We start from the raw sequence: 19123 nt of genomic DNA, 5'->3' as shown, positions 1-19123 counted from the left end.
GCTAGCCAGGCATTATTGATTGTTCATTCCTAGTTTTTTAATTCATTTACAGGATGAGGGTATCACTGGCTAGGCCAGCATTTATTACCCATCCCTAATTGCCCCGAGGGAACATTGCTGTGGGTCTGGAATCACGTGGAGGCCAGACCAGGTAAGGATGGCAGTTTCCTTCCCTAAAGGACATTAGTGAGCCAGATGGGGTTTTCCTGACAACCAATAATGCTTTCATGGTCACCGTCAGATTTGTTTTTATTTCAAGTTGCACTATCTGCCGTGGCAGGATTCGAACCCGAGTCCCCAGAACATTTCCTGGGTCTCTAGATTAACAGCCTAGTGATAAAGCTACTAGGCCATTGCTACTCTTAAGAAGGTGATAGGGAGTTGTTTTCTTCAACTGTTGTAGTCCATTAGATGTGGGGACACTCAGAGAGCTGTTAGGGAGCACGCTCCAGGATTTTGACCCAGAGACAGTGAAGGAATGGGAGTAAATCCCCAAGTCAGGATGGTGAGTGGCTTGGAAAGGAACTCACAGGGAGTGATGTTCCCATGTATCTGCTGCAATTGCTTAGTCTTAATGTAATCACAGAAAGTAATTTTGCTTCAGATCATTACAGTCACAGAGACATAGAGATGTACAGCATGGAAACAGACCCTTCGGTCCAACCTGTCCATGCCGACCAGATATCCTAACCCAATCTAGTCCCACCTGCCAGCACCCAGACCATATCCCTCCAAACCCTTCCTATTCATATACCCATCCAAATGCCTCTTAAATATTGCAATTGTACTAGCCTCCACCACTTACTCTGGCAGCTCATTCCATGCACTCATCACTTTCTGTGTGACAGAGTTACCCCTTAGGTGCCTTTTATATCTTTCCCCTCTCACACTGACCATTCAGCTCAACAAAGGCAGTGCCTTACGGAAGAGGAAAGTGACAGTTGCTAATTAAAGGACAAGTGAGGCTGGCTGTCTTCAGCTTTCTGTCACTTGTTTAGAAAAACATGGAATATCCAGGAACTGGTCCATTCCCGGGAAGGTGGGAGAAATGTGGAACACTTTTCTGCAAAAGGCAGTTAATGTAAATGTTGAGGCTGAGCCTCTTGTTATCCAGGTATTAAAGGATAAGAGGAACGGTAGGTACACTGATTGCAACAAGGTCAGTCAGGTGGGCCTCATAGAATCTGAGTTCCCTGATTGGGGCTATTAACCTGGTTAATCAGGGAACCCTGGCTGACAGATATTAACAGGAGTGTCAGGGGTTCTGTTCACTCTGACAGCTGGCTCTGAGGGAGCTGGATCAGTGTCAAGGACTCTCCGTGTGTAAAAAAAGGGGGGGTTTAGTGATGGGACATCACTCTGTAGAGTGATTTCAGTGGGAAGATGGAGTTAGCTCGCTACTTTCTAATTGAATGGGGCCAGACCAAGTACAAGGGGTTAAATGGCCTCCTCCCTAACTCTGTTTCCTGGATATTGTGTTTTCCCGGCCCCTACATGGACTTGATTCCCGCCGCTCAGCCTTCCCTGTCCTGCAGTTAGGAGATTTTTAGGAACTCAAAGAAGTCATCTTCTTGATGTAACGTGCATTTTTTCCAAATCACAGAATCGTTACCATGCAAAAGGAGGCCATTCAGCCCATAGTACCTGCACCAGCTCTTCAAAAAGCCATTGTTCCTCGTGTCAATCTCCTGCCTTTTCTCCATTTCCCTGCACACCATTTCTATCCAAATAACTATCCGATATCCTCTGGAATGTGTCAGTTGAACCTGCCTCCATCACATTTCTAAGCATTGCATTCCAGAGGACTCACACGATTCACTGTGTGAAAACATTTCACCTCTCATCACCCTTACCTTCCTGGCAAATGAAGTGTCAAGTAATCATATCCTGACATTTTCTCTAATCATACCTTTCAGTCTTTGTGCAATATACACTCCCATACTCACACAGTTGCACAGACATACAGTCACACACACACACACACTTCCACACAAAGACACACACATTCTCACGTATACACACACACATACACACTCATACACATGCATACACACAGTCACACATTTTCACACACACATTCCCACACACTCGCCAACACACACACATACAAATTCCCTTGCACACGTACACACACACACACACACACACACACACACACGCACACACACACCTTTTAGTCAATGTTTAGTGTGTCCCTCACAGAGTCCTAGCCGCACTGTGGGCTATGCAGCTGGCAATGGCAGTTCATCCCAATATAGCTGCACTGTTATCTCCCAACCTTCAAGCGAATCTTTAGAAGCTGCTAACTCCTGGAAGTGTTTGCGCGACACTCAGAATCCCTAAGTGCCAGGTGAACCTTTCAGGAATGATATATAGATCAGGATAAGTACCAGCAAGAGTAAGTGGCTGCTACTGTGTCTTTACAGACAAGTCAAGTACCTACAGATTCTATTAACCCATTAACTCTGTTGACCCTAAAAATTAACCAAAGCTATCAGAGCAACAGCAATGTGGCGTACTTCACATTGCTGCCAGATTTATAAATATAGTCGAGTATTGGCACAGTGAGATCAGCACAAGCCCTGTTAATCTCACTCTGACAAATCTGCTCCATACTGACGTGACAACATTGTTGAACTGTCTGCTCTGCTGATTGCTGTTTCTCGCTGTCTTATCAACTGAAATGTTGGTTAGTAACGCCCTGTGCTCGCGGTCTCCATCAGCTATCTCCCCAGCATTCAAAGCACATGCCAAGTCAGCCAGCTTTAATCCAATGAACCCCACGTCTGTAGCAGTGCTGTGGCTAACATGACTGAGGAGTTTAAAGGACAGAATTCCACCAACAAGGTACCCGATTGTCAAAAAAAAAACAGAACTGAGAGCAATTTCTTTGAAGAGTCATCGAGAGTCGAAACGTTATCCAGGACAAAACAACTCAAGACTCAAAAAAGTCTTAATCTCACGAGGAATTAAGGGGTACGGGGAGAGTGCGGGTGAGTGGCGTTGAAATGCCCATCAGCCATGATTGAATGGTGGAGTGGACTCGATGGGCCGAATGGCCTTACATTCCACTCCTGCTTCTTATTAGCTTCTCTCTCTCTCTCCATGGATGCTGCCTGACCCACTGTGATCGCCACCATTCTTGCACTTTCTCCATGTATCCATTGACAATATTGTCTGTTATTGAGCTTTTTCTATTAATTGTTTATGTCCTGCATCATCTTTCTCTGTCTTATAGTGCCTGTTTCCAAATCATGTTGGAGGATCATTCTGGGAGGAGTGCTGTGGGCTTGCTTTGGCAGGATATACGCTCCAAACGGTAAATTGGGCAAACTATTGTTGGTTACAGTCAAGTGCAATCCCGTCCAGTTCCTCTTCTGCCATTCATCTCCAAGATATTTTCCAAAAAGACCTCGTTGGATAGCAAGCTACAAGAGCAGGTCAGAAACTAAGAATCGTGCAGTAGGTAACTCACCTCCTGACTCCCCACTATCTCCAAGGCACAAATCAGGAGTGTGCTGGAATACTGCCCACATGCCTGGATGGCTGCAGTTCCAACAACATTCAAGAACCTTGCCATTATCCAGGACAAAGCAGCCCGCTTGACTGGCACCACATCCACCACCTTTGCCATTCACTTTCTACACCACTGGCACTCAGTAGCAGCAGTGGCGTACTGTCTAGAAGATGCTCTGCAGAAATCCACCAAAGATCCTCAGACAGCATCTTCCAAACCCACAATCACTTCCATCTGGAAGGACAAGAGTGGCAGCTACATGGGAACACCACTGCCTGCAAGTTCCTCTCCAGATCCCTCCCCATCCTGATGTGGAAAATATATTGGCTGTTCCTTCACTGTCACTGGGTCAAAATCCTGGAACTCCCTCCCTAAGGGCATTGTGGGCCAACCCACAGCAAGTGGACTGCAGCGGTTCAAGAAGGCAGCTCACCTCCACCTTCTCAAGGGGCAACTAGGGAACGGGTAATAAATGCTGGCCCAGCCAGTGACATCCACATGTCATGAATATAAAAGATAGAGGAGCACAGGGGTGTAGCCTGCTTGGCCACATTGTCGAATGAATACACAACGCAGGGCGCTGCAGAACATTCGCTATTGATTCAACATCGAATAGAATAACATCCACAACAGAGGAATATTACATCAGGGAAGTGGGATTAATCATAGAGCCTCGACAGTGTGGAAGGAGGCCATTCAGCCCATAGCAACCCTCCAAAAAGCATCCCACCTCTCCATTTCCCATGGCTAATTACCTAGACTGCACATCCTTGAATATTCTGGGCACATTTGCACAGCCAATCCATCTAACCTGCACATCTTTGTGACGGTGGGAAGGAACCCACACAGACACAGGGAGAACATACAAACTCCACACAGACAGTTGCCTGAGGTGGGAATCAAACCCAGGTCCCTGGCGCTGTGAGGCAGCAGTGCTAACCACTGAGCCACTGTGGCTGGCTAAAGCTTGGTTAAATGCAACATCTTTGTTTTGCCTCCTATACCTCCAGACAGGGCTTTGCTTCCAACTTCGGCCCTCCCCACGTGTCTTACCTTCCATGGTATTGGTGAGAACACTAGCTGCACTAACAGCTCGCTCCCTTTGATATGTCTCCTCCAGGTAACTCACAGAGACCCGATGATCTGTCAGCAAATGCTTCTTACTCATTTCATTCTCCGATGGGGAAGACTGCGAAGGAGAAACAAGCAACACTGTTAAAGCTGGAGCGAGACAGCACCTGAAACAATTCCTACTGCAGCCATCAGGGTCAAGATATTCGACATAAAATCGGGAGGGACTGCTGTGGAAACTCAGCAGGTCTGGCAGCATCAGTGGGGAGAGAAACAGAGTTAACATTTTATATCTGGTATGTCTTTTCATAGGGAAGGCATGTCGCAGATCCCTGAAGTTGACAAGACAAGTTAATACAAAAAAACAGAACTCAGCATTGAGCTCTCCAATTTCAAATAACCTCCCTTCCCATCCCTCGACTCCCTTCCCAGCCCCTCTCCCTCCCTTCCACTGCTCCTTACCACCAACTGGATTCCTTCCTCCCATTGGCCGACCAGTTTGTATCCTCTACCTGTCTCCACCTATCCCCACTTCAGCACCCTGCCCCCACTACCCACTTTATCTGCAGCTCCCCACACACCCACAACCTGTCCTGAAGAAGGGTTACACCCAAAACATCAACTTCTCCACCTCCTGATGCTGCCTGGCTTGCTGTGTTCTTCCAACCTGTCTATCTAGGACAGGTGAATAGGCTGGTTAAGAAAACCCATGGGTGGTTTGTCTCTGTCAGCCATGGCACAGATTATAAGAGAAGGGAGCTTGTGCTGGAGCTGTGCAGGACCTTGGTGAGGCCACAGCTGGAGTACTGTGGAGGGCGCAGAGGAGATTCACCAGGATGCTGCCTGGGATAGAGCAATTCAGCGATGAAGAGAGACCAGATATGGTCAGGTTGTTTTCTTTGGAGCACAGAGGATTGAGGGAGGACCTAATAGCGGTGTGTAAGATTATGAGGTTAAATAGAAAGCAGCTGTTCCTCTTAGTTGAAGGGGGAATCATCTTAAAGTGAAATACATGTGTTTTAGAGGTGATTTGAGGAAAACCCTTTTCACCCAGAGGATGGTGGAGATCTGGAATGCACTGTCTGGGAGCGGAGTTGACGTAAGTAACCTGACAACCTTGAAAAGGCTGAAGGGCCACAACTTTCAGGTCTATTGGCCTGGTGTGGGAAAGTGGGACTAGTGCCAATCTGTCATCAGTGTAGACTCAATGGGCTGATGGGCCTCTTCTGGACTGTATGATTCTAGCAAAGTATTACAGTTGGTTCCCACATCCCAAGTTATTGATGTAGATTCTGAATGGCTGGGGCCAAAGCACTGCAGTACCCACCTATACACAACCTGCCAACCTGAGGAAGACCCATTTATCTCTCCTCAACGTTTATCCCATTCACAGCACTTGGGCAGTGCTGTTTAGGCCTGTTTTTAATTGTCCAGTTCTAAGTACCCTTGAATTGATTGGCCTGCTAAGACATTTCAGAGAGCAGTTAAGTTAGGTCTGGAGTCACATGTGGATCAGACAACAGATGACCTTCCCTAAAGAGCCTAAGTAAACCAGATGAGTTTTTTTTCTGACAATTGACGTTCATGACACTCTTAACTCCAGACTTTTATTAAATTCAAAGAGGGATTCAAACCCAGGTCCTTAGCATGTTGTCTGGGTCTCTGAATTAATAGTCTTATGAGCGTATTTTTATGCAGCCTGCTTGGTGTTCAGAATTCATCTTCACACGAATTGCAAAGTGGGCATCGCTTTCTTACAAAGTCTTTTCCCTGGGGTGGGGGAGTCCATAACCAAAGGGCATAGGTTTAGGGTGAGAAGGGAAAGACATAAAAGAGACCTGAGGGGCAACATTTTCACACCGAGGGTGTTACATGGATGGAATGAGCTGCCAGAGGATGTGGTGGAGGCTGGTACAATTGCAACATTTAAGAGGCATCTGGATGGGTATATGAATAGGAAGGGTTTGGAGGGATATGGGCCAGGTGCTGACAGGTGGGACTAGATTAATTTAGGATATCTGGTCGGCATGGACAAGTTAGACCGAAGGGTCTGTTTCCGCACTGTACATCTCTATGACTCTAGCAATAATACCACTAGACCATCACCTTGTGAGTATGCTGCTCCTTTAACAAGGTTATTCTGCCTTTGTTTTCTCCTTCAAGAGGGGTCATAAAGGCAGAGGATCTGATATGTCTGGAAATATCTACTTGAAAAGGCATTTAAGGTTTTTTTGAAAAGCACGTGTACAATGAAAGGAGAGTGGCCAGTTCTCCCGGATCAGGGGTTTGTCTAGTTTTGGGTTAGTTTTAGCTGGGCACCTGAAGAAACAGCTCCATGCTGATCCTCTCTCCCTTGGAAATGTCTCTCCTGTAAGAACCTGTGTTTGAATTTACCTTTTTGCCAAGGGCTGTGTTTATGGGATGTGTGGCAGTAAATTGGAACAGCTCTTTGTTAAGTTGCGTTTTCATGTCGGCTGGGTTTTCAAATCGTTAGGATATTCTAAATTGGGTCTTCCTTTGTTCGTGTGCAAATAAATTCTGCTTTGTTCAAAACTGAGTGGTTTGGCCAGCTGTGTTGCTGCTGGAATATTCACCTCACATCTGCTTAAAACAACTAGAAAGGTTAGATTAGATTAGATTACTTACAGTGTGGAAACAGGCCCTTCGGCCCAACAAGTCCACACCGACCCGCCGAAGTGTAACCCACCCATACTCCTACATTTACCCCTTCACCTAACACTACAGGCAATTTAGCATGGCCAATTCACCTGATCCGCACATCTTTGGACTGTGGGAGGAAACCGGAGCACCCGGAGGAAACCCACGCAGACACGGGGAGAATGTGCAAACTTGCTCTGGGCTACCTTTGTAAAATACTTTGAGGGGGTCTGGATCGGACTGGTCCATAACAACCTCAATACTTCAGTCCCATAGAGAGTGGGCGAGAGGTGCAGCGGGTGCATTGTACATAGTTTGGTCCTTTTACCCAAGAAAGGATGTACTTGCCCAAGATGAAGTACTGAAAATGTGTTGCTGGAAAAGTGCAGCAGGTCAGGCAGCATCCAAGGAGCAGGAGAATCGACGTTTCAGGCATGAGCCCTTCTTCAGGAATCAGTGGAGGAAAAGGTGGGGGGTGGTGCCAGTGTAGCTGCGGAAGATGAACAGTTCCACATATCCTACGAAGAGGCAGGCATAGCTGGGGCCCATGTGTGTGCCCATGGCTACTCCTTTGGTTTGGAGGAAGTGGGAGGATTGGAAAGAGAAGTTGTTCAGGGTGAGGACCAGTTCAGTCAGTCGAAGGAGGTTGTCAGTGGAAGGGTACTGGTTGGCACGAGATGAAGTACTGGAGAGGTTCACTAGAATGATTTCTAGGATGGCAGAACTGTTCCTTGAGGAAAGATTGAGTGAATTGGGCTTGTATTCTTTGGAGCTTAGAAGAATAAGGGACAGTCACTTCGAAATGTAAGATTCTACATTTACAGGCACCAAGGACATTCCCCTGGTGAGGAGGACCCCTGGTGGGAGGGTCAGTCTCGAAACAAGGGGCAATCCATTTGAAACTGAGATGAAGAGGAATTTCTTCACTCAACGGGTGGTGGAGGCTCAGTCATTGAGTACGTTCAAGACAAAAAGAGATAGGCTCCAAGATACTAATAACACCAAGGGAATACCAAGAAAGCACGGGAATATGGTGTTGAGGTAGATGATCAGCTATGGTTGGAATGATGGAGCAGGATAAAGGAACCCAGTGACCTACTTCAGCTCCTATTAGATTAGACTTACAGTGTGGAAACAGGCCCTTCGGCCCAACAAGCCCACACCGACCCGCCGAAGCGCAACCCACCCATACCCCTACATTTACCCCTTACCTAACACTACGGGCAATTTTAGCTTGACCAATTCACCTGACCCGCACATCTTTGTGACTGTGGGAGGAAACCGGAGTACCCGGAGGAAACCCACACAGACACGGGGAGAATGTGCAAACTCCACACTGTCAGTCGCCTGAGTCAGGAATTGAACCTGGGTCTACAGGCACTGTGAGGCAGCAGTGCTAACCACTGTGCCACCGTGCCGCCCTATATGTGACCAAATTTGACATCAGGAAGAATTCACCTTTGCAGTGAGAGGTTATAATCCAGAATGTATTGTCCAATACCCTGCCATTATTAGATTGCTGAATGAACCCCCTCCAAATAGTGTTGATCTTGCTGATACTGATTTTGCTTTGTGCACCTCCAGTGCAGCCATTACCTTGTGCACCTCACTCTGCCTAAGCTCCCTATGATCTGTCGACCATTGTTTGCTACGATCTGCTCACAAAACAAAACTTTTCACTGTACTTAGGTACATGTGACAACAAAAAACAAATCAAATAAGGATGGAGGAGGCAGATTCTGTTACGATATTCTCGAGAGAATGAGGTAAATACATGAAAATGAAAATAAACTGCAGGACGATTGGGGAAGAATAAGGGAGTGGGACTACACGCAGTCCTCAGGTTGCAAATGGTTTCTGTTCTGGAGTCTGCTCACAAATCCACTTGTACACGAGAGGGAATGCAATGGAGGACAATCTAAAGCAGCCGTGCGTAAGTACAAGCAATGTTTGTATGTTGGATCTTTAAAATTACACCCCTATGTGAGATCGCATTCCTAAATACAAGTATTTGTAAGTCAGATGTTCATAAATTGGGGAGCCCCCTGTGATTGGAGAGCTTCTTCAAAGAGCTGTTGGAGGCACAATGCGCTACCTCATTCTACGTGGTACAGTGAATAATGCCCCTACCGTTGGATCCATTAGAGACGTGCCTCAACTCGTTGATTAAAATAAGTAAGATTCTCCAAACAGACCAGGAAGGTTGTTTTGAAGTGTGGCTACTATGAAGTGGGAAACAAGGAGGTCAGCTGACACACAATAAGAAGCCACAATTCCAATTTACATCAGCCATGAACATATTGAATGGCGGAGTAGGCTGGAGGGGCTGAGTGGCCTCATCCTGCCCCTAAGTTGAGAGTTGGTATGTAACTCATTGGATTACCTTCTGGCAGTACTTGTTGAAGGATAATGAGTTGGGAACTGGGGGAGCTCTTGTGCTTGGGATCTTCATCCTCTTGTAAAAAGTGAGGGCTGCAGATGCTGGAGATCAGAGCTGAAAATGTGTTGCTGGTTAAAGCACAGCAGGTTAGGCAGCATCCAAGGAACAGGAAATTCGACGTTTCGGGCCAGAGCCCTTCATCAGGATGAAGGGCTCTGGCCCGAAACGTCGAATTTCCTGTTCCTTGGATGCTGCCTAACCTGCTGTGCTTTAACCAGCAACAGATCTTCATCCTCTTCCCTAACTCATCCTCCCTCATCCCCTTTCACCACCATCGAATTAAACCCACCCGCGCCTCCCTGTGTAAGTGTAGTGCTGCATTTGAGCATGACGTCACACAAAGTTTACGCGAGCTGTGTGTGTTCCTGAATGAGTGGATGTGTGTGGGTGCCCCTAGTGGTCGACATCAGCCCTGCAGGAAACACAATGAACACTGAAGGCCCCCCCAGCAGCAATGCTCCTGCTGAAGAGCATCACCGTGGAAACACTGAGTGTCCTTTCTCCATGACCAGCAAATCGTCACTGAACTCAGTCAACTGCTGCCCCGAGTCCACCAGGATCGGACAAAAGGGGGGGGCCATGTATCCAAAATCTCTTCTTGCTCCACACAACGTGCCAAGATGGAGAGGAATTCGCGTCTGTGCTGACTAACTGACCAGGATCCCCCTGAGGATGGAGCTGCTGCTTATATCTGGTATCACAAGCATTCTTAATGAGCTATTTAAGCAGCCAATCAATATTCCTCTCCACAGCCTGGTGCCAAAGAGCAACTCATCCCACTGCCTGCCTGGGTTTGCTTTCATGTCTTTCCCTAAATCACAGAATGTAGTTGTCCCACGGAAAATAGGCAAGCACTCGGTAAATCAGCTGAGGGAATTAGTCTGAGCCACATTGGCATTCGGGTGGACAAGGAGGTGGCGATGTGGTGCTAAGGTCACTGGAGTAGAATCCCAGGTTAATGCGCTGGGGTGAGATCACTGACTTCGATCCCACCATAGGAGCCGGTGGAATTTATATTCAATCAATGAAAGAGCTGCATTCAAAAGTTAATGGCGAGCGTGATCTCCCCCCATCCCCAAACCCACAAGACACAGGAATAGACATAGGCCATTCAGCCCAGTGAATCTCCACTGCCATTCAGAGAGAACATGGCTGATCTGATCATTCTCAGCTCAACTTTCCTGTCATAGAGTAGAGTTTACAACCCAGAAACAGACCGCTCGCTCCAACTCATCCATGCCGACCTGATATCCTAACCTAATCTAGTCCTATTTGCCAGCACCCGACCCATATCCCTCTAGACCCCTCCTATTCATATATCCATCCAGATGCCTATTAAATGGTGTAATTGTACCAGCCTCCACCACTTCCCCATCACAGTTGATTCCCTTCCTGATTACCAATCTGCCTGTCTCAGTCTTAAATACATCTCAAGCCCCAACCTCTCAGTAAGGAATTTCTCACAATCAGCATGCTCAGAGGAGAAATTCCTTCTTACGTCTGTCTTTAATGGGTGACTCCTTATTTGGAGAACCCTCAAGCTGTCCCACAAATAGAGGGAAGAAACTTTGCTAATTTACCTTGTCAAGCCCCTGCAGAGTTTTGCATATTTCAGTAGAGTATCCTCTCACCTTCCAATGTGGACAGGCACAAACCATTCAATTTCTCCTCATTAAATGGTCCCTCAATAGCCTAGTGAAACATCTCTGGACTGCCTCCAATGCCAGTCTATCCTTCATTAGATAAAGGGCCCAAAACTGATCACAATGTTCCAGCAGTCTAGCACAGATTCAGCAAAAATTATTTTTACATTCCACTCCTTCTGAAATAAAAGCCAACATTTGATTTGCTTTTTCTATTACCCTCTGAACTTGGATGCTAGCTATTTGTGGTTCATACATGAGGAGTCCCAAATCTCTCTGTAGCTTTCTGCAGTCTTTCACCATTTAAATAATATTCAACTCCTCCTGTCTTCCTAGAACAATGCACAATCACACGTTTCTCCATATTATATTCCATCTGCCAGGCTTTTCTCCCCACGCTTAGTGTGTCTGTATCCCTCTGCTAACTTTGGGTCATCCTCTCCACTGGCCTTTCCCTCTATTTTTGTATCACCTGCAAACGTTGCTGCAGTACACTCACTTTCTTCTTGTTAATATAGTTTGTAATGGTCCTCACCCTGAATAACTTCTCTTTTCAATCCTCCCACTTCCTCCAAACTAAAGGAGTTGCCATGGGCACCCGCATGGGCCCCAGCTATGCCTGCCTCTTCGTAGGATATGTGGAACAGTCCATCTTCCGCAACTACACTGGCACCACCCCCCACCTTTTCCTCCGCTACATCGATGACTGTATCGGCGCTGCCTCGTGCTCCCACGAGGAGGTTGAACAGTTCATCAACTTTACTAACACCTTCCATCCCGACCTGAAATTCACCTGGACCATCTCAGACTCCTCCCTCCCCTTCCTAGACCTCTCCATTTCTATCTCGGGCGACCGACTCAACACAGACATCTATTATAAACCGACTGACTCCCACAGCTACCTGGACTACACCTCCTCCCACCCTGCCCCCTGTAAAAATGCCATCCCATATTCCCAATTCCTTCGTCTCTGCCGCATCTGCTCCCAGGAGGACCAATTCCAACACCGCACAGCCCAGATGGCCTCCTTCTTCAAGGACCGCAGATTCCCCCAAGACGTGATCGACGATGCCCTCCACCGCATCTCCTCCACTTCCCGCTCCTCCGCCCTTGAGCCCCGCTCCTCCAACCGCCACCAAGACAGAACCCCACTGGTTCTCACCTACCACCCCACCAACCTCCGCATACAACGTATCATCCGCCGCCATTTCCGCCACCTCCAAACGGACCCCACCACCAAGGATATATTTCCCTCCCCTCCCCTATCAGCGTTCCGCAAGGACCACTCCCTTCGTGACTCCCATCGTCAGATCCACACCCCCCACCAACCCAACCTCCACCCCCGGCACCTTCCCCTGCAACCGCAGGAAATGTAAAACTTGCGCCCACACCTCCACACTCACTTCCCTCCAAGGCCCCAAGGGATCCTTCCATATCCGCCACAAGTTCACCTGTACCTCCACACACATCATCTATTGCATCCGCTGCACCCGATGTGGCCTCCTCTATATTGGGGAGACAGGCCGCTTACTTGCGGAACGCTTCAGAGAACACCTCCGGGCCGCCCGAACCAACCAACCCAATCACCCCGTGGCTCAACACTTTAACTCTCCCTCCCACTCCACCGAGGACATGCAGGTCCTTGGACTCCTCCACCGGCAGAACACAACAACACGACGGCTGGAGGAGGAGCGCCTCATCTTCCGCCTGGGAACCCTCCAACCACAAGGTATGAATTCAGATTTCTCCAGTTTCCTCATTTCCCCTCCCCCCACCTTGTCTCAGTCGGTTCCCTCAACTCAGCACCGCCCTCCTAACCTGCAATCCTCTTCCTGACCTCTCCGCCCCCACCCCACTCCGGCCTATCACCCTCACCTTGACCTCCTTCCACCTATCCCACCTCCATCGCCCCTCCCCCTAGTCCCTCCTCCCTACCCTTTATCTTAGCCTGCTTGGCTCTCTCTCTCTCTTATTCCTGATGAAGGGCTTATGCTCGAAACGTCGAATTCTCTATTCCTGAGATGCTGCCTGGCCTGCTGTGCTTTGACCAGCAACACATTTGCAGCTGTGATCTCCAGCATCTGCAGACCTCATTTTTTACCTGTAAATAAATTGGGTCAATTGGTGCCCTCTGTGGATGTAAATCAGCCATCTTGACCCCATCTGGTGTACAAGTGACTCCAGACCACTGCAACTTGACCCTTAATGGCCCTCTGAACTAGAACATAGAACACAGAACAGTACAACACAGGAACAGGCCATTCAACCCACGATATTGCACCAACCATAACTCCAAATTAAACTAATCCCTCCTGCCTGCCCTTGATCCATATCCTTCCATCACTGGCATATCCATGTCCTTATCGGAAAGCCCCTTAATTGCCCCAATTTTATTTGACTCCATTACCACCCCCTGGCAGTGGGCTCCACACTCCTACCACTCTCTGTGTAAAAGCTTGCCCCTCCCATCTCCTTTGAAAATCCCCCTCTCACCTTAAATGCATGCGCCCTAGTTTTAGACATTTCAACTCTGGGAAAAAGATTCTGATCGTCAACCCTATCTACGCATCTCATAATTTTATAGACTTCTATCAAGTTTCCCCTCAGCCTCCACTGCTCCAGAGAAAAAAACTTGAATTTTTCTAGCCTCTCCCTATAGCTCATACCCTCTAATCCAGGCAGCATCCTGGCAAACCTTTTCCGCACCCTCTCCCAAGCCTCCACATCCTGCCTGTAATATGGCGTAAAGCTTCAAAGTGATATCCTGACTTTTATACTCAATTCCCCGACCGATAAAGGCAAGCATGCCATACACCGTCTTTACCAACCTATCTACTTGTGTGGCCACCTTCAGGGAGCTATAGACTAGGACCCCAGGATCCCCTCTGTGCAGCAATATTGTTCAGGATCCTGCCATTAATTGTGTACTTTCCCTTAACATTGGCTGAGAAAGCTAGTCAGTTCAAGTGCAGTTATGGGTGACACCCGGTTCCCAGCACTTAAATAAAAATATAGGCACGCTGTAGGCAGAGGGGCGGAATGACCTTCTGTGCTGTACTCTGCAATGCAAGACAGAGTCCAATTTGATATTGAGCTGCTTCATTAAACTTAGAAACTGTCAAAATAAGAAACTGTCCATTTCTCAGACCATTTGCAACAAAGGATACCCCTCACAGCTGATCGGGGGCATTTGTTGAATTTAGGACATGATTTTAAATAATCGCATTCCAGCCTTTGCTTTCTTCATCTTGGCCTTTTGAAATTGTGATTTGCATCAGTCGACTGAGAAAGAACAGTTGAGAGATGAAATGAATTCTCCCTTGAAGTGGACCTGAATTGTCTCAGGTTCTGACTAAAGAGATAAATATGGGTGGGAGATGATCAAATACTCTGCAAGATACAATCATTTCATTGTTGCTACAACATGAGCTGAAATGTTGCCTGAATACTGAAGGTATGAGATGGAATGAATATTTTGGAGATTTTTAATAACCTTCATTGTTTCATTGGAAAATCCAACAGTGGTTACTCATCCCTTGCATTGTAGCTCAGAGTCACCCAGATTACTGTTGGTCAATCACAGCATCATACAGCACAGAAACAGTCCCTTCAATCCAACCTGTCCATGCCGACCATAATCCCAAACTAAACCAGTCCCACCTGCCTGCTCTTGGCCTATATCCCTCCGAAACATTTCTTATTCATGCACTTATCGAAATGTCTTTTAAATTTCGTAACTGTATCCGCATCTACCACTTCCTCTGGAAGTTCATCCCACACACAAATGGCCTCACTAATGTCCTGTAATAACCTCAACATAACGTTCCAACTGCTACACTCCAAAGTCTGAGCAATGAAGGCAAGCGTGCTAAATGCCTCCTTAACCACCTTATCCTCATGAGATGCAAACTTCAAAGAATTATGTAGCTGAATCCCTCGACTCTCTGTTTTACAATACTACCCATGGCTGAAAATGTGTTGCTGGAAAAGAGCAGCAGGTCAGGCAGCATCCAAGGAGCAGGAGAATCGATGTTTCAGGCATGAGCCCTTCTTCAGGAAAGGATGCTGCCTGACCTGCTGCGCTTTTCCAGCAACACATGTTCAGCTCTGATCTCCAGCATCTGCAGTCCTCACTTTTTCCCTTAACACTACCCAAGGACCTATTTGTGATTTTATACGTTCTGCCTTCTTTGTTTTCCCAAAACGCAAAACCTCCCATTTATCCAAATTAAACCCATCTGCCACTCCTCAGCCCATTGGCCCATCTAATCAGGATCTTTTTGTAATCTTACATAACCATCTTCACTGTCCACTATTTTGGTGTCATTAGCAAACTTACTAACCACGCCTTCTATATTCTCATCTAAATCATTTATATAAACAAAAGTGGACCTAACCTCGATCCCTGTGGAACACTGCTGGTAGCAGGCCTCCAGTCTGGAAAAACAACACTCCATGACCACTCTCTGTCTTCCACTGTTAAACCAATTTTGTATCCAATTAGCAAGCGCTCCCTGAATCCCATGTGATTGAACTTTACGAATTGGGTTAGGTCAAAGGCAAAAAGCTGACCACCATTGCAAGAGGATTTGACTTCAGAAGTCGGGCAGCCCAGTAGCTCAGTGGCTAGCACTGCTGTCTTACAACGCCAGGTACCCAGGTTCGATTCCATCCTCGGGTGACTGTCTGTGTGGAGTTTGCACATTCTCCCCGTGTCTGCATGGGTTTGCTCCAGTTTTCTCGCACAGTCCAAAGATGTGTAGGTTAGGGTGAATCGGCCATACTAAATTGCCCATAGTGTTCAGGGATATGTAAGTTAGGTGTGTTAGTCAGGGGTAAATGCAGACTAATGGGGAATGGGCTTGAGTGGGATACTCTTTGGAGGGTCAGTGTGGACTTGTTGGGCTGAAGGGTCTGTTTCCACATTGTAGGGAATCTAAGTGGGGATGATTTGCTGCATTTGTACAGGGTCTTGGTGAGATCACATCCAGAGTAATGAGTGCAGTTTTGGTCTCCCTGTCTAAGAAACAATATAGTTGCCAGATATGGACTGCTGGATTCACTGGGTAGTTACCAGGGATGGTGTATTTGGAAAGATTGGTTCAATAATGCCTGCATTCACTACAGTTCAGAAGAATGAAGAGGACATCTGATTGAAATGTATTAAATTCTAACAGGGCTAGACAGACTAAATGTAGGGAGGATGCTTCTCCTGATTGGAGGAGCCTAGAACTAAGGGACGCCATCTCAGGATATGGGCTGGAACATTTAAGACTGAGGTGAGGAAAGATTTCTTTAGAACATAGAACATAGAACAGTACAGCAAAGAACAGGCCCTTCAGCCCACGATGTTGTGCCGACCACTGATCCTCATGTATGCACCCTCAAATTTCTGTGACCATATGCATGTCCAGGAGTCTCTTAAATGTCCCCAATGACCCTGCCTCCACAACTGCTGCTGGCAATGCATTCCATGCTCTCACAACTCTCTGCGTAAAGAACCCGCTTCTGACATCCCCTCTATACTTTCCTCCAACCAGCTTAAAACTATGACCCCTCGTGTTAGTCATTTCTGCCCTGGGAAATAGTCTCTGGTTATCAACTCTATCTATGCCTCTCATTATCTTGTATACCTCAATTAGGTCCCCTCTCCTCGTCCTTTTTTCCAATGAGAAAAGTCTGAGCTCAGTCAACCTCTCTTCATAAGATAAGCCCTCCAGTCCAGGCAGCATCCTGGTAAACCTCCTTTGAACCCTTTCCAAGGCATCTACATCTTTCCTATAATCGGGCGACCAGAACTGGACGCAGTATTCCAAGTGCGGTCGACCAAAGTTTTATAGAGCTGCAACAAGATCTCACGACTCTTAAACTCAATCCCCCTGTTAATGAAAGCCGAAACACCATATGCTTTCTTAACAACCCTGTCCACTTGGGTGGCCATTTTAAGGGATCTATGTACCTGCACACCAAGATCCCTCTGTTCCTCCACACTGCCAAGAATCCTATCCTTAATCCTGTACTCAGTTTTCAAATTCGACCTTCCAAAATGCATCATCTCGCATTTATCCAGGTTGAACTCCATCTGCCACCTTTCAGACCATCTCTGCATCCTGTCAATGTCCCACTGCAGCCTACAACAGCCCTCTATCCTGCTCTTCAAAGGTTTCATTCGCTACAAAGTTTGTTTCTTTCGTAAAGACAGAAGCAAAAAACTCATTTAGGGCTTCCCCTACCTCCTCAGACTCCACACACAAATTCCCTTTTCTTTCCCTGATCAGCCCTACTCTTTCTTTGACCATTCTCTTATTCCTCACATAAGTGTAAAATGCCTTTGTGTTCTCCCTAATCCGTTCTGTCAAGCCTTTCTCGTGCCCCCTCCTGGCTCTCCTCAGACCATTTTTGAGCTCCTTCCTCGCCTGCCTGTAATCCTCTAGAGCTGAGCTTGACCCTAGCTTCCTCCACCTTATGTAAGCTACCTTTTTCCTTTTGACGAGAAGTTCCACCGCTCTCGTCATCCAAGGTTCCTTTATCTTACCCCTTCTTGTCTGTCTCAGAGGGACATATTTATTCAGCACTTGCAACAAATGTTCCTTAAAAGTCTCCACATGACTATAGTGTCTTTACAATTGCTCCCAATCCATGCTTCCTAACTCATGTCTAATCGCATCATAGTTTCCTCTTCCCCAATTAAATATCCTCCCATTTTGCCTAATCCTCTCCTTCTCCATAGCTATCAGAAGGTGGTCAACTTGTGGAATTCCTTACTATGGAAGGCTATTGAGGCTGGGTCACTGAATATATTCAAAAAAATGTTTGATAAAATTTCTGATATTAAAGGCATTACAGTGTATGAAAAGAAAGCAGAATATGGCATTGAAACAGAGAATCCGCCACGATCATGTTGAACAGCAGGGGTGGCACAGTGGCTAGCACTGCTGCCTCACAGCGCCAGAGACCTGGGTTCAATTCCCACCTCAGGCGACTGACTGTGTGGAGTTTGCATGTTCTCCCCGTGTCTGCGTGGGTTTCCTCTGGGTGCTCCGGTTTCCTCCCACAGTCCAAAGATGTGCGGGTCAGGTGAATTGGCCATGCTAAATTGCCTGTAGTGTTAGGTAAGGGGTATATGTAGGGGTATGGGTGGGTTGCGCTTCGGCGGGTCGGTGTGGACTTGTTGGGCCGAAGGGCCTGTTTCCACACTGTAAGTAATCTAATCTAATCTAAGAAGGCTCAAAGGGCTGAATGGCCTTCTCCTGATTCTAGCTTCTATCAGGTCCTTTCCTTCAAGGGCCATATAGCTGATGCAGATGACTCTCTGCAAATGAAAAGCAATAGCAGCTTCATTGTCACAATTACTTTTATGTTTCCAGGTTCATCGACTGAAATTAAATTCCATCGGAATAGTGGGATTTGAAACCAGATCCTGAAAGCAGCTCCCTAGGACCTCTGCCTTCCTGTGCCAGGACCATTGCGGCTCTGCTACCATCAAACCCATTTTCAATATTGATTGGTTTTTGTGTTTCGCTCCCTTTTGCCCCAACCTTTCCCTCAGAGGATTAGGTTAGCACCAGGAACCTGTGTGGGACAGCTGTACCCTGACTGTTGTTTTGATTCGGTGTTTGCTGTTACCGCCCCAATTCTGGGTTTTGCCACATTCCAATAAAGACCGATTTTCAGCTGGACTGTTGAATATTCCACCACCATCTTCTCAGGCAATGCACTCAGTTGGACTCAGTCAGTATAGGCACTACGGAGGATGCAGAACATTGCCATCACTCAGGCAGGTCAATTTGCTTT

At 47.0% G+C, this 19123-nt stretch overlaps 1 protein-coding gene across 1 annotated transcript in view; it reads right to left on the bottom strand.

The window, feature by feature from the left end:
- The window catches only part of scn5lab (sodium channel, voltage gated, type V-like, alpha b), a 367399-nt gene that overhangs the window by 222530 nt on the left and 125746 nt on the right, over nt 1-19123 (bottom strand). The window contains exon 13 of the mRNA XM_060825166.1: nt 4571-4706. Within this exon, the coding sequence (XP_060681149.1) occupies nt 4571-4706 (136 nt within the window). The remainder of the gene's footprint in view (nt 1-4570; nt 4707-19123) is intronic.

The sequence above is a fragment of the Hemiscyllium ocellatum genome, chromosome 5, assembly GCF_020745735.1.
Source record: "Hemiscyllium ocellatum isolate sHemOce1 chromosome 5, sHemOce1.pat.X.cur, whole genome shotgun sequence".
Classification (NCBI taxonomy): Eukaryota; Metazoa; Chordata; class Chondrichthyes; order Orectolobiformes; family Hemiscylliidae; genus Hemiscyllium; species Hemiscyllium ocellatum.
Note: the sequence above shows the minus strand (reverse complement) of the source record. Positions and strands in the feature narration are given on the sequence as shown.